Source organism: Ambystoma mexicanum, chromosome 5q (assembly GCF_040938575.1).
Source record: "Ambystoma mexicanum isolate Mex_15411 chromosome 5q, UKY_AmexF1_1, whole genome shotgun sequence".
Classification (NCBI taxonomy): Eukaryota; Metazoa; Chordata; class Amphibia; order Caudata; family Ambystomatidae; genus Ambystoma; species Ambystoma mexicanum.
The window spans coordinates 1,201,269,916-1,201,297,868 of NC_090933.1; the positions used below are offsets into that span (position 1 = coordinate 1,201,269,916).

The 27,953-nt window shown below is 43.9% G+C and overlaps 1 protein-coding gene across 3 annotated transcripts in view; it reads right to left on the minus strand.

Moving 5' to 3' along the window:
• The window catches only part of LOC138497955 (serine/threonine-protein phosphatase 6 regulatory ankyrin repeat subunit B-like), a 759,106-nt gene that overhangs the window by 235,843 nt on the left and 495,310 nt on the right, over window positions 1–27,953 (minus strand). For all 3 annotated transcript variants that reach the window (XM_069621713.1, XM_069621714.1, XM_069621712.1), the window contains exon 14: window positions 9,443–9,571. In XM_069621713.1, the coding sequence (XP_069477814.1) occupies window positions 9,443–9,571 (129 nt within the window). The remainder of the gene's footprint in view (window positions 1–9,442; window positions 9,572–27,953) is intronic.

Consider the following 27,953-nt stretch of genomic DNA (forward strand, 5'->3'; position numbering starts at 1 on the left):
ACTGTCACCCACAGTGTCATGCTTGTATGGTAATGTGCTAGTGTAGGCGTGACAAGGGTTGAATAGGGGATTTCACTATGTAATAAATGATTGGACCAAAGTGGCCTAAAACTCTCACTGTTCATCCAACGTCAGCACTAACACTTTGCATAGGTTCATGGAATGTTATGCCTGTTAAGGGTGAAAATGACCGCAAGAAGAAATGTATGAAAGTCTTTTTCACTCTGAGAGCATAACAGAGAAGAAACAAAAACCTAGAGAGGTTACAAATCATTCAGAATAGTGCTCTCCGGGCAGCCCAAGGCATTGCCAAAAGAGAACACATCTCAGAGGCCAGAAAACTAGCACACTGGCTCCCAATAAAAGAAAGGATCATATTCAAGACTCTTACACTGACCCACAAGTGCATTCACCTTACTGCCCCTGACTACCTCTCCCTAAGGATCCATCCCGTCTCTTCTACGAGGCCAACCAGATCACCATATACTAACATGCTCTCTGTGCCGTTAGTAAAAAAAGTCAGAGCGGGCGGATCCAGCTTCCCATATCTCGCACCCACTCACTGGAACGCCCTACCTCCCAGAATCCGAGGTGAGGCCTCCCTCAGCACCTTCCGCAAAACCATGAAAACCATATTATTCACATAAGATGCCTCGCACCAGTCGAATACATCTCATATGTTCCTAATGCATAAACTGTATTGTAATGACCAACTGTAACAACCAAAATGTCAGCTCTATGCTTTGTCGAATTCATAATGTACCACTGAATGACTCTATGCCTGTAACTAAGCTCTTGCAAGTAACAGCGCCTCAATGCCCAGGAGTTACTTGCACGCTATATAAATACAAATAAATAAATAAATGTGAAGTAATGTGTGGCAGGCTGCCTAAACAAAAGGTAATATTCCCTTAAGGACATCACTCTGGGGGGCCAACTGTCCATTACAAAGTTTTACCATCTTCATAGATCTCCGAGAACTTGTGCCAAGTAGTTTATAAAGAGAACAACTGCATTCTGATCTCACTGCAGAAGGATGTCCTCTATAGAGTGGAAGCGATCCAGAGTCATCAAGGACTATAATAATATCATGTACCTATCTGTAGTATGAGAATACACCCTGAGATCACTACTCAGGCTGTGTTCAGTGCCACAGAGAAACTTCATCCAGTTCATCTCACAGAAAGACATATGGTCTAATTACGACCCTGGCGGTCCGGGAACTACGGTACCGGTAAGCATGCCGGTACCGTAGTTCCCGGACTGCCATACTATGAGCAATGCTCGCGGGTGCCTGCTCACCCGCCAGTTTTTTCCTGGCGGGTGTAACAGCTCCCGCGAGCAGAGAACCTCGGATGCACCGGCACAACTCTGAATGTGCCGGTGCATCTGACGTCCCCATCCCCATTCAGCCCTATGGGGCAGAATGGGGATCGGGAGGCCCTTGATTCCGGCACCCGCAAATGGGCAATTACCGGGTCCGTCGAGCTCGGCATGACCCGGTTCTTGACCATCCGCGGGTGCCGGAAATGATGCAACTCCGGCAGCAGCCATGCCGTTTTTAATGGCACGGCTCCTGCCAGAGTTGCAATGAGGCCCATACCTTCATTACAAGTTTGCTGGTCCGGAAACAACAGTGCCGGTAGTCTTACCGGCACCGTTGTTTCTGGACCATTTGCGGGCGGGATGTAGTCCCTCCCGGCAGGTCTGCCCTGGCGGGGGAACGGCACCCGCCTGCAGACTTTCACTGAAACACTGGCACCGTTACTAACGGTGCTGATATTTCAGTGGTCCCCTCTCCCATAGAGTCCTACTGGACTCTATGGGAATGGGGAACAACATAGTTATCGGCGCCTGATTTACCAGCAGCCTGTCATGATGCCTACCCCCGGGCATCCGGATCGAGCCCATCAGCTCCGGGAGCAGGCATCCAGATACTCATTAAAACCCCAACAGCCCCGGCTGGGGGGTGCTTGGATTCAGTCCTGGCGCCTTAGGCGCAAGGCTCATCATAGAAATCAGTCCTGGCGCCATAGGCGCCAGGCTCATAGACTTTACTTAGCTTATGCAGACCATGCTGCAAATGAGTCCAAGCCAACGTGAGGCCTGGATGGGACTATTTTATTACAGGGATTATTTTTTACTCGGGTGTGGTTCTGGGGATCTTCTTATCTGGGACTACTTTGCAGGCTATTTAAACCACGCCCGCACAGCAGCTCATGCTTCGTGTTATTCTGCATCCAGCAGTGTAACGCTCACCGTGTCTGCAAGTCAGCATCCAGTCTTCTGCCACGCCCGCCTCGAATCCGGAGCTCCTAGACAAAAGGAAAAGAAAGGAGAAGAGGTTAGATCACGGGACATTATTTTCTTCGTCGAAACCCAGCACCTGGGGGGGAAAACAAAAGGAATAACAAGGTGAGCCGAGAAAACCGACAAAGACAATCTCTTTGCCACCATAGGCTTACCTGCTTTACCACCGGAGGTATTATCCTTTAATTTGCTGCATCTTTCTATGCTGCACCTATAAAGGGAGAGAAAACAGCAAGTTAAACTCATGCAACTTTTACCGGACAGTGTTTGGTAATACAGACTCTTACCTGAACGCCATCAGTTACCTCCAGGCAATATTCTTTTGGACCCAGCTGCAACCTAACGAGGGAATGGAACAAGAGTGAACATTGGACATATTGAACTCTTTGAACTTTATAGACACTGGAGTCAATATTCCTCCGGAACTCCTCCGGTACCTTCAAACCAGTGAAGTAACTGGCATCTACGTGCCCCTGCATGCCATGCAGGATGAAGAGCTCATCATTTAAAAACATAAGGTGAGGTTACCAAGAGGGGATATCAGAGGTGATTAGTGGGGAGAACGAGAACAGTTGGGGGGGCCATCACTAAAGTCCATGGGTGGCTAAATCCCTTTCTCCACTTGCAGGAGAATACTTCTACGAGTCCAGCAGACAAGATTAGGCGGGCCAGTCCAGACTGTCATCTCTTCACTACGCATCACGTTGGTGGAGACCGCAGCTGTCTGGGTCCGATCGACGCCCCTGTGGGAACCAGGTGAGCGTAACACAGCCGGAGTTGTAATACCCCGGTGTTACCGGCAAGTCAGGTGCCGGTAACTGTTTACGGGTCTGGCGGCAGCCTGCCGGATTTACCAGCACTACTATCACTGGACTCGTAATGAGGGCCATAATCAGTGAGTCAACAGTAAGTTTAGGTGGAGTAAATGTACGTGGCCAAATTGATTATCCCTTCGAAACTATAAAGTGGGCATACGTACATTACCAAACTACCAAGTTGGGAATATTGACATAGGTGCTACATGCAATGCAAGGGTATACAGTACAGCGGATACAGGTTGGCACCCAACATCTGCATAGTTGATGCCACACCAATAGTTGTCAAAGGATACAGACATGAAATGAAGTACAAATTAAGCTATGCAACACAAGTAAACTACTTATGAACATTACATGAAGATACAAGCTGCAGTGACATGTTTTGATCCCTATCCTTAGCAAGTATTAAAATCATCTATAGTTAATGGCAAACACCTATGCCTCATAGACTTATGCAGGGCTTATTATCGTGTGATAATTACCCACCATACATTGTTAGCAGAGAGGAAACGGGCTATAGGTTGGGGAAGGGTCATCATCCAGATCAATGATGACCTCTCCCCTAGGTCAAAAAGGCTATTACCACATGGAACTAAAAAGGAACATGTTTTTTTTTTGGACTGGAATCAAATGAGCACACACAAGTGAGTTAGGGTTAATGTAACCATGTTAAGGTTAATGACCAGAGAACCAGTAACATTAAACTGTACACATTTTGTGTTTCATTGCTGTTGTTTAGTTTGGGTAATTGAAGAGTGCACGCTTGTCTATGCCTATGTACAGGCTGTGGCTCTCATCAGAATGTTAGGAATGAGGTCTATAACAGTGATTTTGGACACTATGCTGATCATTTTGATTGTCTTATAGAAGGTTTAAATGGATGCCATGTGGTAATTAAGCCTTATAGACCAGGGCAGGAGTCATTATTGTGGGATAATGGCCCAACCCAAGTCATTTCTGGAGGTCATGCCAATGCCTATAAGTTGGTGAAGGGTCATTATCCCAAGCAGTCATGAACTCTCCGAGTTCTAGAAGGATATTTGCAAATTGTGTTGACCAGCTAAAAAGGAAAGATAGTTTTACTGTGGGGAAAGTGAACACACATTGTGTAATGTTATCTAATTAACATAGAACTAGTAAATATACCCTTTTCACATGTTGTGATTCGTTACTGTTTATTTTTTCGGGGAATTGAACTGCCCATGTTCTTATCTGGCTTTTCGCAGCTGGAGACATTTTCGTCTGTGCTGCTTATTAGGCTGCTGCTAGAAACAAGGTAAATACCAGCTATGTTATATATCTGGCATATACCACACCCTGACACATCCCTTTCTAATCTGAATCTTTCTATTTCCAACACCCTGGACATCCTTGCCCCTGTCATGAGAATCCGGCTGAAGCCTGTCTCCAAGTGCAACTCTTGGCATGATTCTGACCTCGGCGTCTTGAAATGCAAGTGCTGGGTGGCTGAGAGGAAGTGTAGGGCTTTGGGCGCATCCTCTGACAAACTGGCCTGCCGCCTGCCCCAAATGCAATACCGACTGTCCTGTCCAAGAAGAGAGCACACATTCAAGCCTGTGTCTCTGCGACCTCTAACAACACGGCTAAACTCTTTAAAATCTGCAAGGAACTGGCCAATCCTGTTGCAGTCTCTGCCTCTCCTGTTCTCTCTGATACTCTATGAACAACTCTGGCCTCTCACTTCTCCCCTAAATCTCAGGACATCCTGTCCTCTATCTACTCTTCTTCTTCCTCTTCCTCTCGGCCGCCCTTTGGCCATCCCTCCCTCTCCTCCTCCTTTCTCCTCTTTCTCTCTGAAAACACCTGACGGGTTTTCTAGACAGGTCAGATCTATGAAAGTGTCATCCAAACAGGTGCTCTTCCAGGACCATCAAGGACCATATTGAGACACTCGCCCCAGCCTTGGCCAATTTCTGTAATCACTCTTTTGCCACTGGAACTTTCCCCTCTCCCCTTAAGCACTCGCTTGTGCACCCCCTCCTCAAGAAGCCGTCTGCCGATCCTACCGGGCCGGAAAACTATTGCCCAATTTACATCACCCCTTTCCTGGGCAGACTCTTAGAGAAGATTTCCATCTCCCAGTTTACTCTCCACACTGAATGTGTTGGTTGTCTCCATGACCATCAGCCTGGCTTCAGAGCTGCCAGAGGCATGGAAACTGCTCTCCTGAACACCTGTGAAGATCTACTCTCTAACCTTGATTCCAGCATTCCTCCTGTCCTCATCATCCTTAATCTTTCCTCTGCATTTGACATGGTCAACCACGGCATCCTAATCAATCGACTCCGTGAGAACCTGGGCATCATGGATCAAGGCCTGAAGTGGCTGACCTCCTTCTGATTGGACCTCCACTCCCAGGTCCAACTTGGTCCCTTCCACTCTGCCACCTCTCTCTCTACCTGTGGTCTCTCCTCTCACCCTCGGTTTTCAACCTCTACCTGGCCCCTTTGCCCACCTGATCTCTACCTTCTCCTCTAACTTTCAGTGTTAAGCGGATGACACTCAGCTTTCCTTCAGGCTCCCCTCAGCCTCATCTCCTCTTTCACTCATTCCTGACTTTCTATCCGTGATTCAGGATTGGTGCGCCTCCAGCAATCTCTGCTTTAATGCCAGTAAAACAGAGATCCTTCTCATTGGGACCCCTGCCCCAGCTTTCTCTCTCTCACTCTGGCTGTCCGCCGAGGGCACTCTTCATTCGCCTTCCTGCAAGGCAAAAAACCCTGGTGTTATCTTCGACCCCACTCTCTCTTTCTCTCCTCACATCTTGGACATCGTCAAAAAAGTCCCACTACCAGCTGCACCTCCTCAAAGAGGCTCTTCCCTTTCTCACTTTCCACAGAAGCTCACTGTCTCCAGAGCCCTGGTTCTCTCTAGGCTGGACTACTGCAACAGCATCTTCCTCAACCTGTCTTCCTCTACTCTATGTCCTCTGCAACTAATCCAGAACAGGACTGCAAGACTTATCCTTGGCCTCAAGCCCAGGGACTGTATCTCTCCAGCCCTGAAATCTCTCCACTCGCTCTGTGGCTGCAAGGATCAAGTTCAAGACCCTGTGCATCGTCCACAAAGCTTTCTGGTGCCTGGAACCCCGCTACATCCAACTCTCTCTCCTTCGGTCTTCTAGCTCCAACTGTTTGCAGATCAGATGCTTTTCCAAGCAGAGAGTGGGGGTTAGATCTCTCTCTTCTGCAGGACCCTCCCTATGGAATGACCTCCGTGCCCCTCTCAGGCTTGAGCCATATATCCTTAAATTCTGAAAGCTTCTCAAGAACCTCCTATTTGCTTCTTCCTTCCCTCTCCCCATCCCCTGCTGATGTCACCCTCTGCCATATTTTGACTGGCTACCTGGTTTCCTTCTGATTCATACAGGGAACCAGGCCCCCCTCACCCAGTCTACCCCAGCACATCAGTCTACCCTGACCCCCCCCAAATCTATACTTGCCCTGATGGGCTCCCTCACCCTGTACTAACCTGGCATGGCCTGCACCCCTACTGAGCCCATCCAGCCCCAGCCTCGCACTTAGCATGTGGACCTTCATTCCCTGCACTCCCTACATTCCCCTGGCACTTGCCCACCTGGCCTCCCCTTAGCACTTGCCTGGCCGAGGGGCCTTCTTCCCCTTTACTGCTTCCCCCCAGAACTTGCACGGTGTCTACTCCAACTGCACTTGCTTTTCTTCCTTAGCATTAGCGCGTTCCTGTCTCTCTCTGTCAAATGCATCTAGGGATGAACAGTTCCTATGTAGTCTGATCAATTTCCCATATGTAATGCTCCATATCAAGTTCTTGAAGTGGCTGCTTGTGGCATGGAGGGGGATGTTAGAGCCTGTCGGTATTCCTGAAGAGTTCACCAATGAGTCGGCCACCCTCATGTTTATGCACGACATCTAGGAATATGATGGAACTCCTGCATTGCGTTTCACCGAATCTCAAGTTACACTAATTAATATTCAAAAGCTGAACAAATTCTACCCACTCTGCTTTACTACCCTTCCAAATAACAAAATAGATCATCAATGCACCAGAGTCACAGTACTATTTTTTCTGTAAATGCCATTGTGTCCTCCAAACACACCATGAACTTCTCCCACCAACCCATAGTTACAATTTCATACATTTAGGCAAACATTGTACCCATAGCAGACCCATGTGACTGTCGGAAGAAGGTGTTGTTAAATAGAAAAACATTGTTATTGAGGAAGAGATCAACCATTGCAAGGATCATTTCACTGTGATGCAGATAGTTTAAGGAGTGTGTCTTTAAAAAATATTAAAATCTGCGCTTTCAAAAATCATGTTGAATGGCCACATATAAGGACACTATATTCATTATGGCTAGAACATATTCTGATTCCCAGGGAATATCATACATCTTTAGTGTCTCTTAGGTAATAAGGTAGCATAGATACTAATGGAAACAAGGCTTCATCAATGTATTTGGACATAATCTCAAAAAGAGATCCTACCAATGTAATGAAGGGTCATACTGGAGGCCTCATAGTACCTTTATGTAATTTGGGGAGGAAGTATGTAATAGGTATGTGGAATGTTTAGGAAAAATAAATCACAATCCTCCTCTTTTAACAGGCCTCTAGTCTTCCAATCATGAAGAAACTCTTGCAACTTGGTTTCCATTTGTTGTATAGGATTAGATGCTAATTTCACATAACAGGTTGAATCATTCAGTTGTCGATTGGCCTCTCAGATATAATCCTTCTTGTTCATGATGACAATATTTTGCCCCTTATCAGACGGTTTGATGATGCAATCTGGGAGGTTACGCAAATCAGCTAAAATAGCCCTATTCTTTCTAGATAAATTGTAAATACATAATGAAGGCTTCAGTTTTCTGATCTTCTTCAAGTCATTAATGACTGAATTTTGAAATACTTCTATATGACTCCCCAAAGCTATGGGGGGAATAAACCTTCATTTACAATTCAACTTATTTATTTTGTACCAATCCACGTTGATACCAATTTCATTCCAATCAATGGGATATATCTGTGGACTCCAGTTCTCTCCCTAAATGGAGCAAGTCAGACAGAATGTTAAGGTCACCAATGGCAATATACGTTTGGCCACACTGTGGTGTGATGGGGGCTTTCTATATGGGTTTAGAGTGAAGAATTTCTTGAGATGTATTTTCTATATATACATAACAAAATCATTGTGAGTTTGCACATAGTCATAGGAGGCCGAGAGGCAAAAATTCAGGCCAAGGCTTAGTAACTTTAATTGATCTTCAGTCAAAGTATGATTGAATAGATTCACCACTTGCATTTCCATACTTCTTTCTATTACTTTTGTGTCCACTTGCCAGAGCGTGTCTACCTCTCTATTGAGTCATTGGGCCCATTTTTTGCCCCTCTGCTCTCTCCTCATCTTTTTCTTTCTCCTGTCCCTTGCCCGAGACCATGACCTCATCCTCTAACCTGTTTGTTCTTCCATCTTGGCAAAGCAAACGCATCTCCTCTAAAAAAAAATGATGTAACTGTCCGTTCTTTGCTCTCACTGCTGGTAGCCTCTGACTCCTATGTGGAAGGTGGTTCACTGGATATTTCGCCATGTTCTGCAGCTTGTGGAATGTTGACCTCAGATGGTTTCCTAAGATAGTCAAAACTGTGGGAAAAGGTGTACATGTGGCCAGTCTCATAATCTTCTTTATCTCTTAAGAACTTGCGTTGCTTCCTTCGTGTGCCTAATATTAGTTTCAATACTCATTTGCAATTTCTTCCTTTCTTCCTTTTGTGGTAGGCTCTTTAATTTGTCTTCAATACCAAGCATTCTTTGTAGTATCTTACCTCGATCAATACGGGCCTATTTGATAGAATGTTGAGAAAAGTATTGGATCACCCATTGGTGGCATCACCCCATTCCCTCAACATTGCAGGATCTTGTTCTGGGAAAGAAGGAGTGGTCAAAATGTGTAGCCCCTTGGAATCCTACCCATATCTATGGAATTTTCCAATTGCTTTAACAGGGTAATTTCATTATTATCAATCTCTGTATCTATGTATTAAGCAGGGGATTGCTGTTCAAATTTAAAAAAAACAGGGTTCTTTACACACACACACACACAGGATTGCTGTTCAAATTTAAAAAAAACAGGGTTCTTTACACACACACACACACAGGATTGCTGTTCAAATTTAAAAAAAACAGGGTTCTTTACACACACACACACACACACACACACACACACACACACACACACACACACACACACATATATGAACACCATGCAGTTAATTATTTTAGTCCAACACTTAATAAAGAGATTTAGACTATACCAGTGTTGTGGTGGCCTCGATGTCAGCCTCAAATTCCATGAGCATGCTGATGATTTTAACGTCTTCCGCCTCCATGTGGATTGCATTTTTCTTAACAGCTGCTGCTAAATGCAATGGAGTCTCTCCTGGCTATGACAATTCAAAAATGGAGTGTGTGAAAACAGATAGATATTGTCAATAAAATGTGGATATTTAGAAAAGGAAGTGCATGTCAGCCAGTTGAATTTATGCTAATATCATGGGTAAACAAAGCAGGGCTGGGGAGGACAAAGGTGTCCTCAAACACATGACCCAAAAGGTGTTCTCTCTTTCCAGAGGGTATAGTATGGTTTGTAGAATAGAGTGTACTGCTAGAGTATACTACCCCTTATTTCATATACCTTTTACATTATAATCACCATATCAAAAGAAATAGGGCAGACAATGAAAAGCAATTTGTCACAGTTGGGAATATTTCTAGGGCCTACTATTATTTCATTACAGGAGTTTGTCTACATATATGCTAGATGGCATTTATCATGATTGAGATTAATGGGTGGTTTACAGAATAATTATCATCTGCTGGGTATTATTCATGCAGGGTTGTAAAGCACATGGGAAGTAGAATTACAAAAAGGACTCTGGGTAAGGCTCTCGTAACCAGGACTAATGTCTGGCAGAGGGACTTCCTGAAACCCCCTTGTTATTTTCATATTTTAAGTAACTTTGGGTCTCACCCTAAGTTTCTAAGGGAACCCTGACGTGGACCCCTTGCTCAATAGTCTTAGAGAGGCACAGCTCCACCCTACTGATGCAGTCCAACCAGACCGAAACACATGTCTGTGATTGCTCTTGGTACTCTTGTTCAGAGAAGAATTGCCTAGCAGTTCAATACTGGACTGCCCCAGGGCAGGACAAAGACTGATATGTTTGGGATATTTTGCCTCTGTGACAGATAGTAAGCTAAAGACTCTGGTTAAGGCTCTCGTAAACAGGACTAATGTCTGGCAAAGAGTCTCCCAGGACCGCCCTTGTTATTTGCACATTTCAATGAGACATTTGGACGCACCAAAAAAATCCACCCAATTTTGGACCAGCTCAACACAGTCTAAATTGAATAGATTTGACCTATGTACCACTGGCTCCATTACATTGAATCAGCATTAGGGCCTCACGGTACTGAGGGCGGGGCTGCTTTAGCATAGTGTATGCTTCAGTTTCTGACAATAATAGCTCTTAATTACAAAAAACAATTTTCTTAGACCAGCCACAACGGACAACCCAGTGTCACAAATCTATCTTTCCTCAGAAGTTGAGGTAAGGAGTCCAGTCCTCCTTGAGGCCCATTACTTCAGACTTTCACTTTTTCCATGGTGCAGGTGTAACCGCCAGCCAAAAACCTGCCACTTCATGCTACATACACATTTTGTCGCCTTAGTCTATTTTGTAATGCTATTCTACAAAGCTGTTTAAAAATTTCCATACGTCATATGTTTTCCTTGCCTGGGATGGGTACCCGGCTAGCCAAAGAAAAGCCAGTGGAAATGTGGTCTATCCTCCCTCCTCTTCTAATGTGGAGGAGTTCTGTAATGCCATTCACTTCAATTTGGGCTAAACATAGACCCTCTCTGTGTCTCTATGTAGACATCAACTGTACAGATGATATTGTGCACTATGGCTGAAATGATCAGTCACCATATACCACGCTAGGGTTGATGGGAGATGTAGTCGAAAACACCTGAAGAGCCAAATGCTGCTCTACATTAGGAATGGGGGCACACTGGGCCTCATTACGAGGAAGAACGTAGCCATGGCGCTACTAGTGCCATGGCTACCCCCTACCGCATTCCGGGTCCGTGTTCCCGGAATGGGGACTTACCATGTCATTCCGAACTTTGCGGGACCGGTAAGTCCACATTCCGGGAACCATTCCCCATTCCCATTTGAGCCCCCATAGGGCTCAATGGGAAGGGGGAAGGCGGCAATAACGGTACCGTAAATTACCGTTATTGACCCTGGTGTCCCTTTGCGGGTCACGTCCTTAACATCTGCTAGAGCAGGCGTTAAGGAAGGACCCACAAAGGGAACTCGTAGTAGGGTGCAAAGGGATTACCGGCATTGGGTCATTACCGGTGCCCGGTATCCCTTTGCACCCTACTTGTAATGAGGCCCACTGTCTTTTTCTGTCTCACTTAGCACAGTTCACTAAGCATGCACCCATACAGATAATGTGCACAGCAAGCATTGACTCTATATAATTCAATCAGTGCACCTATTTCTCATGCTCCAAAACACTAAAAAAGACATATGAGATGCAACAGGTCAGCCCCGTTGGGCTTCGCGTGCCTGCATATTGTGGTGCACTCGTGGCGCTTTTCAACTTCAGCCACTTTTAGAAATGAATAATCACTGTGTGTTATGCATGATTATTTTAGTCAATTTACCCGAGGTTGCAAGGGTGCATATTGGTCGTATTGTAGCTGGCAGCCCATCTGGCCTTTTGCACACCTCGAGGGACCTCCATTGTAATATGGCCGACACATCTTTGTGCAAGCAGTGCCTCACCTGCAAGGCCTACAGTCCCGTTGATTGGCCAGCCTGTGGCCTCTTAAAGCCAATCAAGGGGCCGGCAGTCAAAGCCGGCCCCTAACCAAGGCCCTCTACCAGTGCCCCGTCTGTGCCTGTCCGGGCCTGGCTGGGCGTTGTGGACCCCTTGCTTTTCCTTCAACCATAAATATGTATCTGTAGGCTGGGCACTTCATCCAGGCGCCTTTGGACTATGTGGTCCCCGCTCAGCTATCACTTAAGTGTAGATTGTTGCTCTATTTGCCTGCAGCATCTTCAGACTCTGTGCCTGTGACACGCATGTCAATCTCTTACTCTATCCCTGAAGGCACATCTTTACCAAGCACCAGACAATAATCACTTTCTTCCTTCTTGTACTTACACTTACACTGCCTACACCCATGTACTGTTGTGTCTATACCTGTTGGCCACGAAGAACACCAATTTAGCTGTTGCACATCCTGCAGTATTTGTGTTGCTTGTTTAAAAATAAAATTTTGCTTTGTGCACATCCTGCAGTATTTGTGTTGCTTGTTTAAAAAAATCGAATTTAGCTATGTGCCCATCCTGCAGTATTTATGTTGCTTGTTTAAAAAATCTAATTTAGCTGTGCACACATGCTGCAGTATTTTGGTTGCTTGTTTAAAAAAAATCGAATTTAGCTGTGTGCACACCCTGCAGTATTTGTGTTGCTTGTTTAAAAACATCGAATTTAGCTATGAGCACATCCTGCAATATTTTGGTTGCTTGTTTAAAAAAAATCGAATTTAGCTGTGTGCACACCCTGCAGTATTTGTGTTGCTTGTTTAAAAAAATCGAATTTAGCTATGTGCCCATACTGCAGTATTTATGTTGCTTGTTTAAAAAATCTAATTTAGCTGTGCACACATGCTGCAGTATTTTTGTTGTTGTTTACAAAATCGAATGTAGCCTGCCTTTCATGGGAATGTACTGACTGGTTACCTCTCCCCCTCTATGCCCTCTGTTCTTGTCTGTTATCTGTTCCCTCACCCTCTTCAGTTCCCATTGTTTCTTCCCCATCCTGTTTGTATCTCCCTGCACACCTGCTACCTCGCCTTGCCAATTCCCTCCCACATTCCTCAACTGCCCTGCCTGCCCTGCCTGTGCCCTCACTATGGCGCTTTCAATCTCCCCCTCTTCTCTAACTGCTTCTCCATTTCCTATCCTTCAACTGCCACTAAGTCTGGCAGGAGGAAACTCAAGAAGGACACACTGGCCTCAAACCCAGGCCTTCCTATCGCTGACACCTACGTCAGTGCCTCTGCTAGAGATACTCTCACTGACATCCTCTTTGTTGTTCCTTCTCCTGACCTATGAACTCTCCATATTGCCACTGTGCTCTCTCCTTCCTCTTCCTCACACATAAATGGTGGCACCCGCTGAGATGTTCTTCTTGCTTCCTTTTCCTCCTCCAGGGTCACCATAAATGTATATAGAAATGGTACCATGCTAGTACAAGGGCCTCAACCCAAACTTTTACTTTTTGATAGGGTTCTTCCTCGCCTTATCAACTTTCCTCTTGCCTCCTCATGGACTCCCTTACCACCTGTTTTTACGGCCACCCAGGTTCCCTTGCCTACTCGCATTACACCAACAACCACATCAGCTTCTTCCACCCGGCTGCCCTGGCCACCCACTGCTACTACATCTGGGGCTCCCTTGCCTCTTGTGGCCCCTCCCCACTGCCTCACTTGCCTTCTACCACTATCCTAGCTCCCTTGCCTGCACTCTCCTCATTGACACCCTGTCATCCTTGCCTCCTCCTGCCTTTATCCTGCAGGCACTCCACCGCTTATGGGGGATCCTCTGTCCCCTGTACACCCCTCGTAAAAACTTTAAAAGAGGCAATCTGCTCCATGTGGCCACACTAAACTCTCACTCCGCTGTCAAGCACTCCTCTGACATCTGCCACCTCCTTGAACTCCTGAACCTTGATGTTCTTGCTCTTACTGAGACATGGTTTAAGGACAGCTCTGTCACAAGTGTTGACACAATCCTCCCTGAAGGTTACAAGATCCTCTCTGTGCCCAGGTCCAATAGACCAGGAGGTGGAGTAGCCTTGATATTTCCTGAGTGTTTCCATCATTCCCACTCAGGTCTATTATTCCTTTGAAGTCCTGGTCTGCAGGCTCTCTCTCTCGCCTGTCACTTATCTCACTCTTGCCACCGTCGAGCGGTCGCCTGGCCATTCCACCCTCTTCCTCTCAGAATGGGCTGACCTGTCCTTTTCCCTCCTCTCCTCCTCTTCCCAACTCCTCCTGCTGGGGGATCTTAACGTTGATCTTGGCTCTCCTTACTCTTAAGGACATATCCGCAACCTGTGTAACTACCTTTCTCTTTCCATTCTACCCTCTGGTCTAGCACACACTGCTGGCCACACCTTAGATGCTCTCATCTCCACCTACATCTCACGCTCTATTCCTCTCACAACCACTCTCTACTGGACTGATCATTCTCTTCTCTCTTGAAGCTCTCTTCTCCTTTAGCATTGGCACACCCTGCACCACCTCCTCCTTCAAAATCATCCGACCCATGAAAAGAGTGTCAGTGGCTGCCTTTGCCTCCACCTACTCTCCTCCTTCTACTCCTGTGGCTGGCTCCCACCTAACACAGCCCTCTCTAACTTTCACTGTTCCATCTCCAACATTCTTGACATGCTTGCCCCTGTCATGAGGGATCTGACTGAAGCCTGCCAAAAAGTGAAACTCTTGTTACGCCTCCGATCTGGCTGCCCTTAAACACAAGTGCAGAGCAGCAAAACGGAAATGGGGATCTTCAGGTGCACCCTCTGACAAACGGGCCTGTCACCTTCCTCAAAGGCAATATAGACTCTGCATCCACTCCAAGAAAAGACTCTATATTCAAGCCTGAAACTCTGCGGCATCAAATAACACTGCCAAACCTTTCAAAGTCTGCAAGGAACTGGCCAACCCTACTGCAGCTGCATCCTCTACTGCACCCACCCAGGCCCTTTGCTCAGCCTTGGCTGCACATTTCACCACCAAAACACTTGACATCCTGTCCTCTCTCTGTTCTGCACCCCCCTCCTGCACCACATCTCTTGGGCCCCCCTCGGTCACCGCCAGCCCCCTCTTCTCTCCTCCCTCTCTCCTGTCCGGTCTATGAGAGCCTCCTCCAAACAGGTGGACCCCTGCCCTTCCAAAACCATCAAGTACAATATTGACACTCTTGCTTCAGCCGTGGCTGACCTCTGCAACCTCTCTTTCGCCACTGGAGTTTTCCCCTCTCCCCTCAAGCACTCTCTTGTGCATCCCCTGCTCAAAAATCCCTCTGCGGAACCGTCTTCTCCGGCAAACTATCGCCTGATCTGCATTACCCCCTTACTTGGAAAACTCCTGGCTGTCTCCATGACCATCAGGCTGGCTTTAGAGCATCCAGAGGCACGGAAACTGCTCTTCTGAACACCTGTGAAGACCTGCTCTCAAATCTTGACTCAAACTCCCCTTCTGTCCTCATTTTTCTCGACCTCTCTTCTGCTTTCGATATGGTAAACCACAACATCTTGATCTCCTATCTCCGTGATACCCTGGTCATCACAGATCAGGCTGTGGCATGGCTCGACTCCTTTCTCTCTGACCGTCATTCCCAGGTGGAACTTGGGTCCTTTCTCTCCTCTATCACTCTCTCTACTTGTGTTGTTTCCCAGGGATCTAACCTATCCCATTGGTTCGTCAATATCTACATGGCCCCCTTGGCCCACAGGATCTCTACCTTTACCTCTAACTTTCAGTGTTATGTGGATGACAAGCAGCTCTCTTTCAGGCTACCCTCGGCCTCCTCTCACTCTTCGATCATCCCTGACTCTCCGCAATTCAGTCTTGATGGGCTAGTAACAATCTCTGCCTGAATGCCAGTAAGACAGAGATCGTCCTCATTGAGACCCCTGCTCCCGCTTTCCCGCTTTCACACTGGCCGGCCTCCCTTGTCCCTGCGCCCTTACCTACCAATGAGGCAAAAAATATAGGGGTAATTTTCGACTCCACTCTCTCCTTCTCTTCCCACATCTCAGACATCTCAAAAAAGACTCACTACCAAATTCACCTCCTCAGAGGTATTCTACCTTTTCTCACTTTCCCTCAGAGGCTCACCATCTCGAGAGCCCTAGTTCTCTCCAGGTTGGACTACTGCCTCTTTCTTAATCTTCCTTCTTCTACTCTCCGTCCTCTACAACTCATCCAGAACAGAACTGCAAGACTTATCCTTGGTCTCAAGCCCAAGGAACGCATCTCTCTGGCACTGAAATCCCTCCACTGGCTCCCCGTGGCTGCACGGATCAAGTTCAATACTCTCGACATAATCCACAAGGCCTTCTGGGGCCGGTGGCCAGACAAAAAGGAAGAAAACACTCTCTTCCTAAATACTCTATCTCCAGAGTCCTCCACTTGTCTTCCTCCAACTCTCTGAGGGTTAGCTGTTTTTCCAAACATAGATTTGGGAGTAGGTCCTTATCCTCTTCAGATTCCTCCCTCTGGAACAGCCTCCCTGCCTCTCCGTCTTGAGCCAGAGCACCTTAAGTTCTGGAAACTCCTCAAGACCTTCCTCTTCTCTTCCTCCTTCTCTCTCCCTCTGCCCTGCTAACCTCTGTTCTTTTCTCTCCACCCTCCTTCCTCCCTTTCCTCCCTAACTCTGCTCAGTTTTTGCTGACTGGTTCATCTCCAGAGCCTTACAGGTCCTAGGCTCCCCGGCCAGTCTTTTTGCACTTGCCTCCAGGCCGCTGCACTATGCTTTGCATTACTGCACTTCAGCTTACGCTCCATGAGCAGAGCAATCTCTCTGCAATTAACTTGTTATCATAAATTGTATTTGCAGAGGTCTGTCGGGTATGGGCTGGGCAGTCATCTGGAGTTTCTGCCAGGTATCAGCAGTGTGTTGGTCAGAAAGCAAACATCTTGTGTGTCTGAAGTGCATAGAGACCATTGCACAGAGGAGAATTGGTGGGTGCCTTAAAAAATGTAATTTGCCCTCCATCCTGCAACATTGTTGAATAGAGGTCAATATCCACAACCAACATTATTTTAATGCAGGTTTTTCATAATCTCAAAGTTCATAACATCAGGTTTGGAAAACTCTTTCTGGGTGTCAAATTACCTGCCGCTACTTAATATCACCCACAAGCTTTGCTTCAGAAACAAGAAGACAACCTGCTGTATAGAAAATATATCAATAATGTGGTACAATTGACTGTATGTCTTCTCTCTCATCTCTGCCAATTTCTCTACTTTCTTTCCTTCCCTTTCCTTCCAGCCTTTACACATTCACTCTTTCTGCTTGCCCTGAATGTTCATAAATGATTATATCAGTGCTATATAAGCCATATAAATCACTGTGATAAGTGTCTACATTTGGGAGGGGGAGTTATATGGCTTGATAGCATTATTATTTTTTCATTCTTTTAACAACGTTGGTTATACAAAGGTACCACAGTGTGTTGGTGAATGGACACATCAAACCATTTGAAGCATTGCCTGGCCTATGTTATCTTTATATTGATGTCAAATTTACAGATGACCACATTTATGAGAAATAAATATGACTCGGGGACTGCACACGTCTCTTACTTGCGCCACAATTGAATTTCACAGTTTTGAACACTTGGTCGTAAAATTTTATTTGTTGATAGCCCTTATTGATTACACGTGTTTCGGCACACTCCTAGTGCCTTCCTCAGATCAGGGCAATGTCTATTTACTAGATATTAATGATACAACATAAAATTAGAAATTTAGCAAATAGAAAGTTATAAACATTACAAGTACAAAGAAACACAAAGCATATTGAATTCATATGTTTCGCAAATTCCCCAAAACAAAAATTAAATTAAAAAATAAACATATAAAATAAAGATACATGACAAATTTAGGCATTAATTTATAACCAGAAGCAACATTAATTAAATGCACAGACCCATTTGTAAACAAAACCAAAAATAATTGACACATACCAGTCAGAAGTCGAAAAATCAATTGGAGGAGTGTGGAGGTGGGAGTGAGGGGTAGTTGAAAATATAGGGAAAACAGAAAAGAAAAAATAAAAGTATTTGAGTCCATGATCGAAATCACGAAATTGCATTGATTCACTTATTCGAAAAACTCCCAAATGGGTAAATCTAGCTTACCCATCCACTGATTTATCAGCTACAAATAACGTGATAGATGGCTGAGTCCCATCAGACTCCAAACGATTTCTATGGGAACCGAAGTAAAACATCTGGGTCACTGCGCTGTATTCATACCTTATTATTCTATTCAAACATGCATTCATGTGTACAAATTCCTCTAGTACGTATTTCGCCTAAGATTAACATATGTTTCCCTTCAAGAAATCTAAACTGGCTCCCATTCAACGTAGCGTTTCCGCACGGCAGTGCGATCTGAACGGTTTTCAAGTTGTAACCCAAGTAATATCACATTCTATCATTGTGTGCATTGACATTAAAGAACTCTTACGGGTGAAGGTATCAACCGGAGTTTGGAACACGGACCCTTTGTTGATTGGTGCGTTATTGTGTGGGCTGAGCAGACCCCTAGGGCTTACCTTAAAATTTCAATTTTACTGCATCACGCGTCGGGTTCCTAAGATGGCGGACGCCATTCTATGTTATTTATAAATTAGATGTTACCATAGTAATGGTATTTGGTCCTACTTCTGTTTCCGTACTATGACAGCTGTCGGCCATATTTTAGTGGTAAGGACCTAATCATCTATGGCAGGTTTGTACGTGTTCTTATGCCATTTTGAAATAAAATGAAAACAGTCCTAAACTGGAGTACATGCCCCATTATTTACGATCACTCTCAAAACTTATTTACATATGGATCTAGTCCGATATCACATCTCGAGGAGTGTTATCTCCTCCAGGTGCATGCTGGGAGAAGTAGTCCCTCTGAATTTCTACGACAGAGCAGGTCTGGGGATAACATCCGCAAACCTTTTTATTTTGCTGTATTCCGGCCTGCTTCTTCAGAAGTGTAGAAAACGGCCTCAACACAGACAAAGAAATGTCATACTTTCTATAAATAATGTTTGTAAAAAATGTTCTTTGGGAGAATTTTGAAAATTTGTGTTTGGTATTGTATAGATCAGAGATAAGGGCCTGAGAAGCAGGCCGGAATACAGCAAAATAAAAAGGTTTGCGGATGTTATCCCCAGACCTGCTCTGTCGTAGAAATTCAGAGGGACTACTTCTCCCAGCATGCACCTGGAGGAGATAACACTCCTCGAGATGTGATATCGGACTAGATCCATATGTAAATAAGTTTTGAGAGTGATCGTAAATAATGGGGCATGTACTCCAGTTTAGGACTGTTTTCATTTTATTTCAAAATGGCATAAGAACACGTACAAACCTGCCATAGATGATTAGGTCCTTACCACTAAAATATGGCCGACAGCTGTCATAGTACGGAAACAGAAGTAGGACCAAATACCATTACTATGGTAACATCTAATTTATAAATAACATAGAATGGCGTCCGCCATCTTAGGAACCCGACGCGTGATGCAGTAAAATTGAAATTTTAAGGTAAGCCCTAGGGGTCTGCTCAGCCCACACAATAACGCACCAATCAACAAAGGGTCCGCGTTCCAAACTCCGGTTGATACCTTCACCCGTAAGAGTTCTTTAATGTCAATGCACACAATGATAGAATGTGATATTACTTGGGTTACAACTTGAAAACCGTTCAGATCGCACTGCCGTGCGGAAACGCTACGTTGAATGGGAGCCAGTTTAGATTTCTTGAAGGGAAACATATGTTAATCTTAGGCGAAATACGTACTAGAGGAATTTGTACACATGAATGCATGTTTGAATAGAATAATAAGGTATGAATACAGCGCAGTGACCCAGATGTTTTACTTCGGTTCCCATAGAAATCGTTTGGAGTCTGATGGGACTCAGCCATCTATCACGTTATTTGTAGCTGATAAATCAGTGGATGGGTAAGCTAGATTTACCCATTTGGGAGTTTTTCGAATAAGTGAATCAATGCAATTTCGTGATTTCGATCATGGACTCAAATACTTTTATTTTTTCTTTTCTGTTTTCCCTATATTTTCAACTACCCCTCACTCCCACCTCCACACTCCTCCAATTGATTTTTCTACTTCTGACTGGTATGTGTCAATTATTTTTGGTTTTGTTTACAAATGGGTCTGTGCATTTAATTAATGTTGCTTCTGGTTATAAATTAATGCCTAAATTTGTCATGTATCTTTATTTTATATGTTTATTTTTTAATTTAATTTTTGTTTTGGGGAATTTGCGAAACATATGAATTCAATATGCTTTGTGTTTCTTTGTACTTGTAATGTTTATAACTTTCTATTTGCTAAATTTCTAATTTTATGTTGTATCATTAATATCTAGTAAATAGACATTGCCCTGATCTGAGGAAGGCACTAGGAGTGTGCCGAAACACGTGTAATCAATAAGGGCCATCAACAAATAAAATTTTACGACCAAGTGTTCAAAACTGTGAAATTCAATTGTGGCGCAAGTAAGAGACGTGTGCAGTCCCCGAGTCTTTTTACAACCGGAGTGGGGGAACTCTTTGTCTCCGGTTTTTCTGCACACACCATTGCGACACTACCGAATTCGGTATATAGATCTCAAGTTGCGGAGGTCTAAGAGTGATTTACCCAAAAAAGTTCCCTACAACAAATTACGAGAAATAAATATGGGTCCCAGTTCTTTGCGCCCTCTCCAATGTAGTCCTGTGGACTGGGAGGAATCCAAACCCTTAAAATCTTGCCGACATTGTACTGATTTATAAAAATTGCCACAAAGGTTACCCTAGAAAACTCATGTCCAATCTCTCTGTGAGCTGCTATAGGCAGGCCATTTTGTATGTAGTGCTGTCATGAATCCAGCGGTGGGAGATAGAAGGGTCTATCATTCCAGATGTTCAATGAGGGCCCCAGCAGAGGATTGGGACTCTACAACAAGCCCTGAACCTATGCTTTTGTCAGTCAAATATGTCTATCTGGGAAGGAGTTTACTTTTCCTGGGTTTCATAGTTTTAAAGAATGTCTTTGACACTGTTATTAAGTCTTTCCCATGGATAGGGAGGACCTTGATTTTTCCATGATCAACCCCATCTGAGTCCTTCATGAGAATACCAAAGGCAGGTTGAGATGTTGACCCAATGGGGAGACTATCCAGGAGTAGTTAATGGATAGTGGAATGCGACAATAGTGTATGTTGATGCCCACTCTCATCCACCTTTTCATTAATTATCTTTGTGACTGGCTCTGCAAGAGGGCACAGATTCCCCAAATATGGCGACTCATTTTAAGGCCCTGCTTCTGTTTGCATATGATGGGGAGATCCTGTTCCGGGTGATCTTGCTGTTCCCTAGTACAGTTATCTAGGAGCCTGCTTCTCCTCCCCGGGGTCCTGGTCCCAACGGGTTGAAGAGAAACACCTTCCTCCTTAAACAGTTAGTAGGGGTTATCCATGTGTTCAATTCTACATTTAAGGGACACCTGGGTTCTCACTTGTTTGAGGAATTCGGTGCAAAAGCAATTTCTGGATCTTTGTATGCCACAGAGCTGTGGAGTCTAACATCTATACTCTCGAGACTGCTGTATTGCTATACATTCTCCTACTAAATCATCGAATGCACTAATTAATTAAGCCAGGAGGTCTGGAAGTCATCTTGAATACTCTGGTGGTCTCCCAATGGGTTATGCGACTAGATGTTGTGTGTGACTGACATTTCATTTTAAAGTCATTGATGTACCACATCCTGAAAAGCAAAACTCTCTGGGGCTACAACAAGGCCTCTCCCTCCATACAACCAGGAAGCCATCATGAGCACTTTGATTGGCTCCCAGTGCGTCATGCAACCAGTTCATGTGATTGGTTTTTCATTTTAAAATAATTCTCTTACCACATCATGATGTTTCAAAGGCCCCTGTGCATCATCTGAGGGTCCTGCCTCAAAACTCAAGATTACTGTGTCTACAATAGCAAGCATTCTATACAGCCAGGTAGGCTGGAAAATATCTTGAGTATCTTGGCTCTCAGAGGATCATGTGATATGCTGCCTCCCTTGTTATGTTGTCTTCCCTAGATGTCCATCTTGTGCGTCTACACCTAAGGGCCAGTTGCTGTAAAGGGCGACTACCTGTTTGGGCAGCATAGGGCTGGAAAGTGCCTAGGGCTAGAAGCCCTGCTGAAGCCAGAATCTCAATGAGTTTGCCTTCCGCCTGACTCCTGCTTTGACCCAGCGATTCTCCATTCACTGTGCAATTGTTATTACATTGACGATCTAAGGTATATATCTGTTTTGGGCCTGATAACAGTCCTTTGGTCATCTATACACCATTTTAGGCCAAATCATAACTCATACCATCTCCTGCCTAGTCAGCCTTTTTACCTTGTCTTGCAGCTCCCAGACCTGCCCATCCTTCTGTGGATTCATTTATGAACATCACTAATGTACATCCCCTAATTTAACGCCCCTTGGTTTACAATCCCACCCTGCACCTACTGGGACAAGAAACAGGCTGCATTATTAATCAAAATGTTGTTTCATTTAAATCGAATCACTTGCAAGGTGGCCCCCAAACATTATGCTGGTGAAGTCACCACAGTGAATATCAAAGCATTTGTAACAGGTTCACAAAAACAAGAATATGCCTGCCTGTGTGAATCTTACTAGACATAATCCATGCATTCAGTCACACTATAAATCCACTTATATTTCTGTATTTAGTACTTATATGATAATCTAATATCTATGCAACATAATGCAGTTCACAATTCCTAACACACCTCTTACCAGCAACAATGTATGTTATGCTGTCTGATATCAAAACCAAGTATTGGTCTCGGAGAAATGTCACACAGAAAGATGCATTAGCCTTCTACATATTCCACTAGTAGTATGTCTCTATGTACAATATCATGAGGTCGGTGTTTAGTATATGCATGTAAATGGAATATTTTTTTATTTATTTATTTATGTGTTTTGGTTATCAAGAAACCCTGCACATTATAATTAACACAAAATTACATTATACAAAACATCATAATGATATACAAATATAAAACAAAATCAGCATAGAATCACGACAATATTAACAATTCATAAGACCTAAAAACTTCCCAAAAATCATAGACATTAAAATAGAACAAAAATACCTCCTCTATACACCTTGAAGCAGCTAATGATAAGGAAACATGCAACCATTTAAGATCTGAGCCCAAAAGTCTTTTTAATCATATAGCCTCTCAATAAAAATCTATTAACATGCTTCTGCCTAAGGAGATGAGATAAAGGGCCGTCTGTAACCGGTTGCTCTAGCGTCTCCAATTGATCTTCCACCTTGCATAGTCTACAACATCTCAGATTCTTCTCTTACCCTTTTCTAGCACTCTCAACTTCCATGGTAAAACGGGGATTAAGCCTGAAGCTTAAGAATTTGGACCTCTGCTTAGCACATGGGAATCTCTTGATGTACGCTCAAGTTCATAAAACAATTTTTCCTCTTGATAGTACTACTTTAAAAAAGAGTATACTGCATAATAGTCTCACCCGTTCTACACGTGTTCAGTTCCCATAGTACCTTTTTTTAAAAATCTTTTGTGGTAGTGATTGAGAAAAGAAAACCATTGTCCTATCCAATTGGGATACAATTGTATTATACTTACCCAGCCAATCAGTAAAACACTGCACACTCTATTATTCAATAAGACATTCAGACAGCAGAACAACAATTTTTCAGGAGGTGCAAATATCTTCTTAAGGAAGGCCAATCATTTCCATTTCATTTGTGCCAAATTCAAGAGCAACGCAAGTTCATATCTCATGACTGGCACTGGGACGCAATTTGGCAGCCCTTGGACCTTTCTTCATATTCAGCCTTCCAAAACCTGCCAATACTTGTCCTGATACTCTGAAGTCTGTATCATAGAATAATGCCGGTATCACCTTAGATCAATATTAACTGATCAGAGGAGATAATGAAAATGTTTCACATTTAAAACTCATTATTTTCATTTGGGCCAGGTACAATCCACATTGCCTTTTCATACTGTTAGGATGTTCAGTTGTACTAGCCGATTGTAGATTATAAAGCCCAAGTAGACATATCTATCTACAACATCCAATTGGTCTCCATCAGGTTACCAAATAAATTGGAGTTTGTTCCCTCTGTTGAAACAAATCATGACCTTTGTCTTTTGAATGTTGGAGACCGATCAGCGTCTGATCAAAGATAATCAGATCATCAGCATACACAGGGTAGTGAACACTTATAGAAATCTGCCAGATATAAATTGAAGCGTGCAGGCGCCAGAACGCAACCATGGCGCACTCCTCTTGCCGTACTAAAAGGCGCAGAGAGGATACCTTTACCATCAAGCCTTACTCAAACTTTAGTCTCACTGTGGATTGTAATCAGGATTTCTAATAGAGTTGCTGGAATACCCCAGCATCTTAATTTCTCCTAAATGATATTCCTGTTTACCCTGGCAAATGCCAATGACGGATCAACACATGTCATGCATAGGGGTATCTTTCCTTTCTAGTTGTCTAGACAAAAGGAACCCATTTGGCTGTGTAATTAGTCCATTTCTGAACCCAACTTGGTGTTGAGCCACACTCCCCTCAGCTAAATCCCATGTATTTAGAGCTCTTAACAATAGTGTTGCTGAGATTTGACTGAATGAATCCAAAAGTGCGATGGGCCAGTAGTCAATCGGTGACAGTCTGTCACCTTCTTTAAAGATTGGGATCAATATAACACTACGCCAAGAGTAAGGAATTGTGTTTGGTGCCCACATGTTTTTAAACAATCGAAACAAGATTTCAGCCTATAAAATATTTCATATGACGTTCAGGATATTGTCAGGGCCAGCAGTCTGGAAGCTTTTGCAGCTGTAATTATGCAAGTAATATAGTCTTCATCAAAATCTAGGGCCCACTCGTGTCTCTACTTGAGAGAGAAGGACCATGTATCCTTCTCGTCAACCTTGTACATAGAATGCAAGCGCTCCAGCCAAATGTTCTCGGGAATGGGATTTATCTGTGTATACTCTTGAAGACCAGAGTCTTCATTCACCAAATTCCAAAAGGTTTTAGAATCCCTACTAACATGGGTTCTAAGCATTTTTCTCCATTCTTTTGATAGGTCCTGGCTTTCTGAGGTTTTAACTCGTTTTTAAAGGTCATTCTAAGATTTGCTATTATCTTTAGCAAATGTACACACCCTGTTTCCTTCTTTCTCAGATTATGCAAATGATGCCTCAAATACCTCTTTTTTTCTTGAATCTCAGCATCAAAGGTACCCCTTCTACCACCTAGATCACGAAGCCCACAAGGTTGCTACATATACTCCATTTCCCCTTATTTAAACCTAAGAAAGAGAGAAAGGTTTGAATTATTTACTAACACATCAACAGCTGTAGAAGTCTCACTTTTCATACAGGACAGACGAAATTAACACCCCAAGAGCAAATTATCGCTTATGTCAGTATCATGAATGTGAACATCATTACAGTTATCGCCCATGGGCTGGGTTGCAAAGATGTAGTCAATTGTGGAGGCATAGTTTCCTGATCCCTACGTTTTCTCTGGGTGCCCACTTCTCATTTTAAATCCATTTAGACAAATAGAATTCCAGTCTTTCATTAGGTTCACCCAACTAATGGAATTCGTTCTCACCTTCCTATTACGGGATCTCTCAACCCTGGCACCTCCACAATAGATCCTCCACAATAACAATTCAGATCTCCCACTGTGACCACTATGACCACATCTGCACCTCCCGCCCCAGCAAACCAGTCTTGTAAAGGTTCTCTACTGTAAAATTCAAATCAGCTTGATGTTCATCAATATGGTTCCAATAAAGATTGATTATTTACAAATTCTTACACAAGGCCTCAGCCTCATGACGATAGGAAATAGCTACACAGGGAATTCCTGGCTTGCAACAATCAAGTTGCTTACTATTCCAATTAGGGCACTTTGCAATAGCCGTAACCAATCTTCCCAATGGCCTTTCCCGTAGTCCCTGAACGGCAGGTTGAATATAGGTGATGTATACATCCAATAAATGGACTTCCTGCAACGACACCTCTTGAAGATTTATAATGTGGAATTTTTTCAGCAATTCTGATCTTTTCCCGGTATCAAGAGGTGACGAAAACCCTGTGTGTTCCCGGAAGTCACATCAGCACATAACTCCTATGCCTGTTGACACACTCGACCTTTAGTGTAACCAGAGGCTATGCAACCTGGCAGCCAGTACCACACCCGCTCATCTAGGTGACTCATGACAGTAGAATTTTCCCTATAAACTCCCCTGGGTTGATTTTGCCCTTGCCAGTTCATGAACTCAACAGATTTATTCAAAGCTTTTTCAAGTTCAGACCTCTGGACGGAAGAGTCCCAACGTACAATATCGTAGCCCAAGGGCTTCAGCCTCAGACAACAACAAATAAGTATCACATTTGAATTTGATATGGAGAAATACATCTGTTTTAAATTTATCTGGGAAATCGTCTAACACAATGTTATTAGAGTAAATGCTCCTCACTGGAGGAACGTTTGCAAAAAGAAGTAAAACATTAGCATGATTCAGTAATTTCACATCCTCCGATCCCAGCACCAGTTCCAAATGCAAAACAGCAAAGACACCTGCTTGTACTAATGGTGTGTAATCACTTGGCTCTCTCATACACAGGTTGTGATTTTTCTTTTTTAGAGACATCCTGTTACTTGATTGGCGGGACAGACTACTGCAGAGATGTCACAGCCTTGTGAATCACCAAAGGGTTTGCCAAAATTGCTGCTGAATCTAAACCTTTGAAAATCAATAGCAATGCCTCCTGATCCCCCTGCAATCGATCATCAACAAGTTACAAAACCACTCCCCATCTTCATATTCAGAGAGATCTATCAGATTTATTGTTGTAGGTTTATTAAAAAAAGAATAACGTGAGTATAGTTCCTCGCTCTAAAGCTGACCAGGAAGCCATGTTTACTGCCTGCAGTGGCTACCCCTTACAGTTTTTATTTTGAGGTGTTTTAGTAGCTCCAGTAGCTGTATCAGTGGCAGAGTCAGACGCGCTCTCCTAACTGCGCTCCTACAAGGCAGCTAACTGTATTCTCAGCGTCATTAGAAATGTCCTCGAGCTACAATTCTTTGTGTTTTTGAGGACTTTATGTTCTTGTATTTCTTAGACTGCTTACGTGGTGAGATCTTGACATTATGACAGCTGTCCCCTGCACCATTGATGATCGGTTTTTTAGCTGTACATGGTTGTGGATTCTGGGCAGTTATCAAATTCGGACAGGGTTCACCATCCCCATCCAGAATCTGATCAGAGGAGCCATTACTAACCAGAACTCTCTTTCATAATAGTGCCCAGTGCAGCCTGTGAACTAACAGCAATTTGAAGAACACTAGACAAGTCATTGAGGGATGAGTAAACACCATGATCAGCCGCCACATTTAAAATCATAATGCTTTCTCCACGAGTGCCCTCCGATTTAGGTTCCACAGATGGAATGAATACTAGTTCTGATGTACTGTGCTATCCAGACCCTTCGGGATATTGCGGCAGGAAATAGCACATTTTGCGGCATGAAATGGCAACATTTTCAGCACAAAACATTATTTACTGCAGTATTTTTCCAGCACATTTTTTATTGACGGGAGGGTGGAAGATTGGCACATTGCAGGAAAGAGGCAGTGTCCAAGGCTCCAAGAGACCCAGGGTGTCATTATGTTCACCTTTTGTATCAATTTAAAAGGAAGAGTTCCAGATATCTCTGGCTTGGCAGAACAGTGTTTATTTTGGCTATGTTTTGGTTTAATGTGCATGCCTATTTAATGTTATTGACATTATTAATCGTTATCAGTAGTAATGCTGTAAATTTCCCCCTTCTATGTTCTCCAAACCCCACCCAGA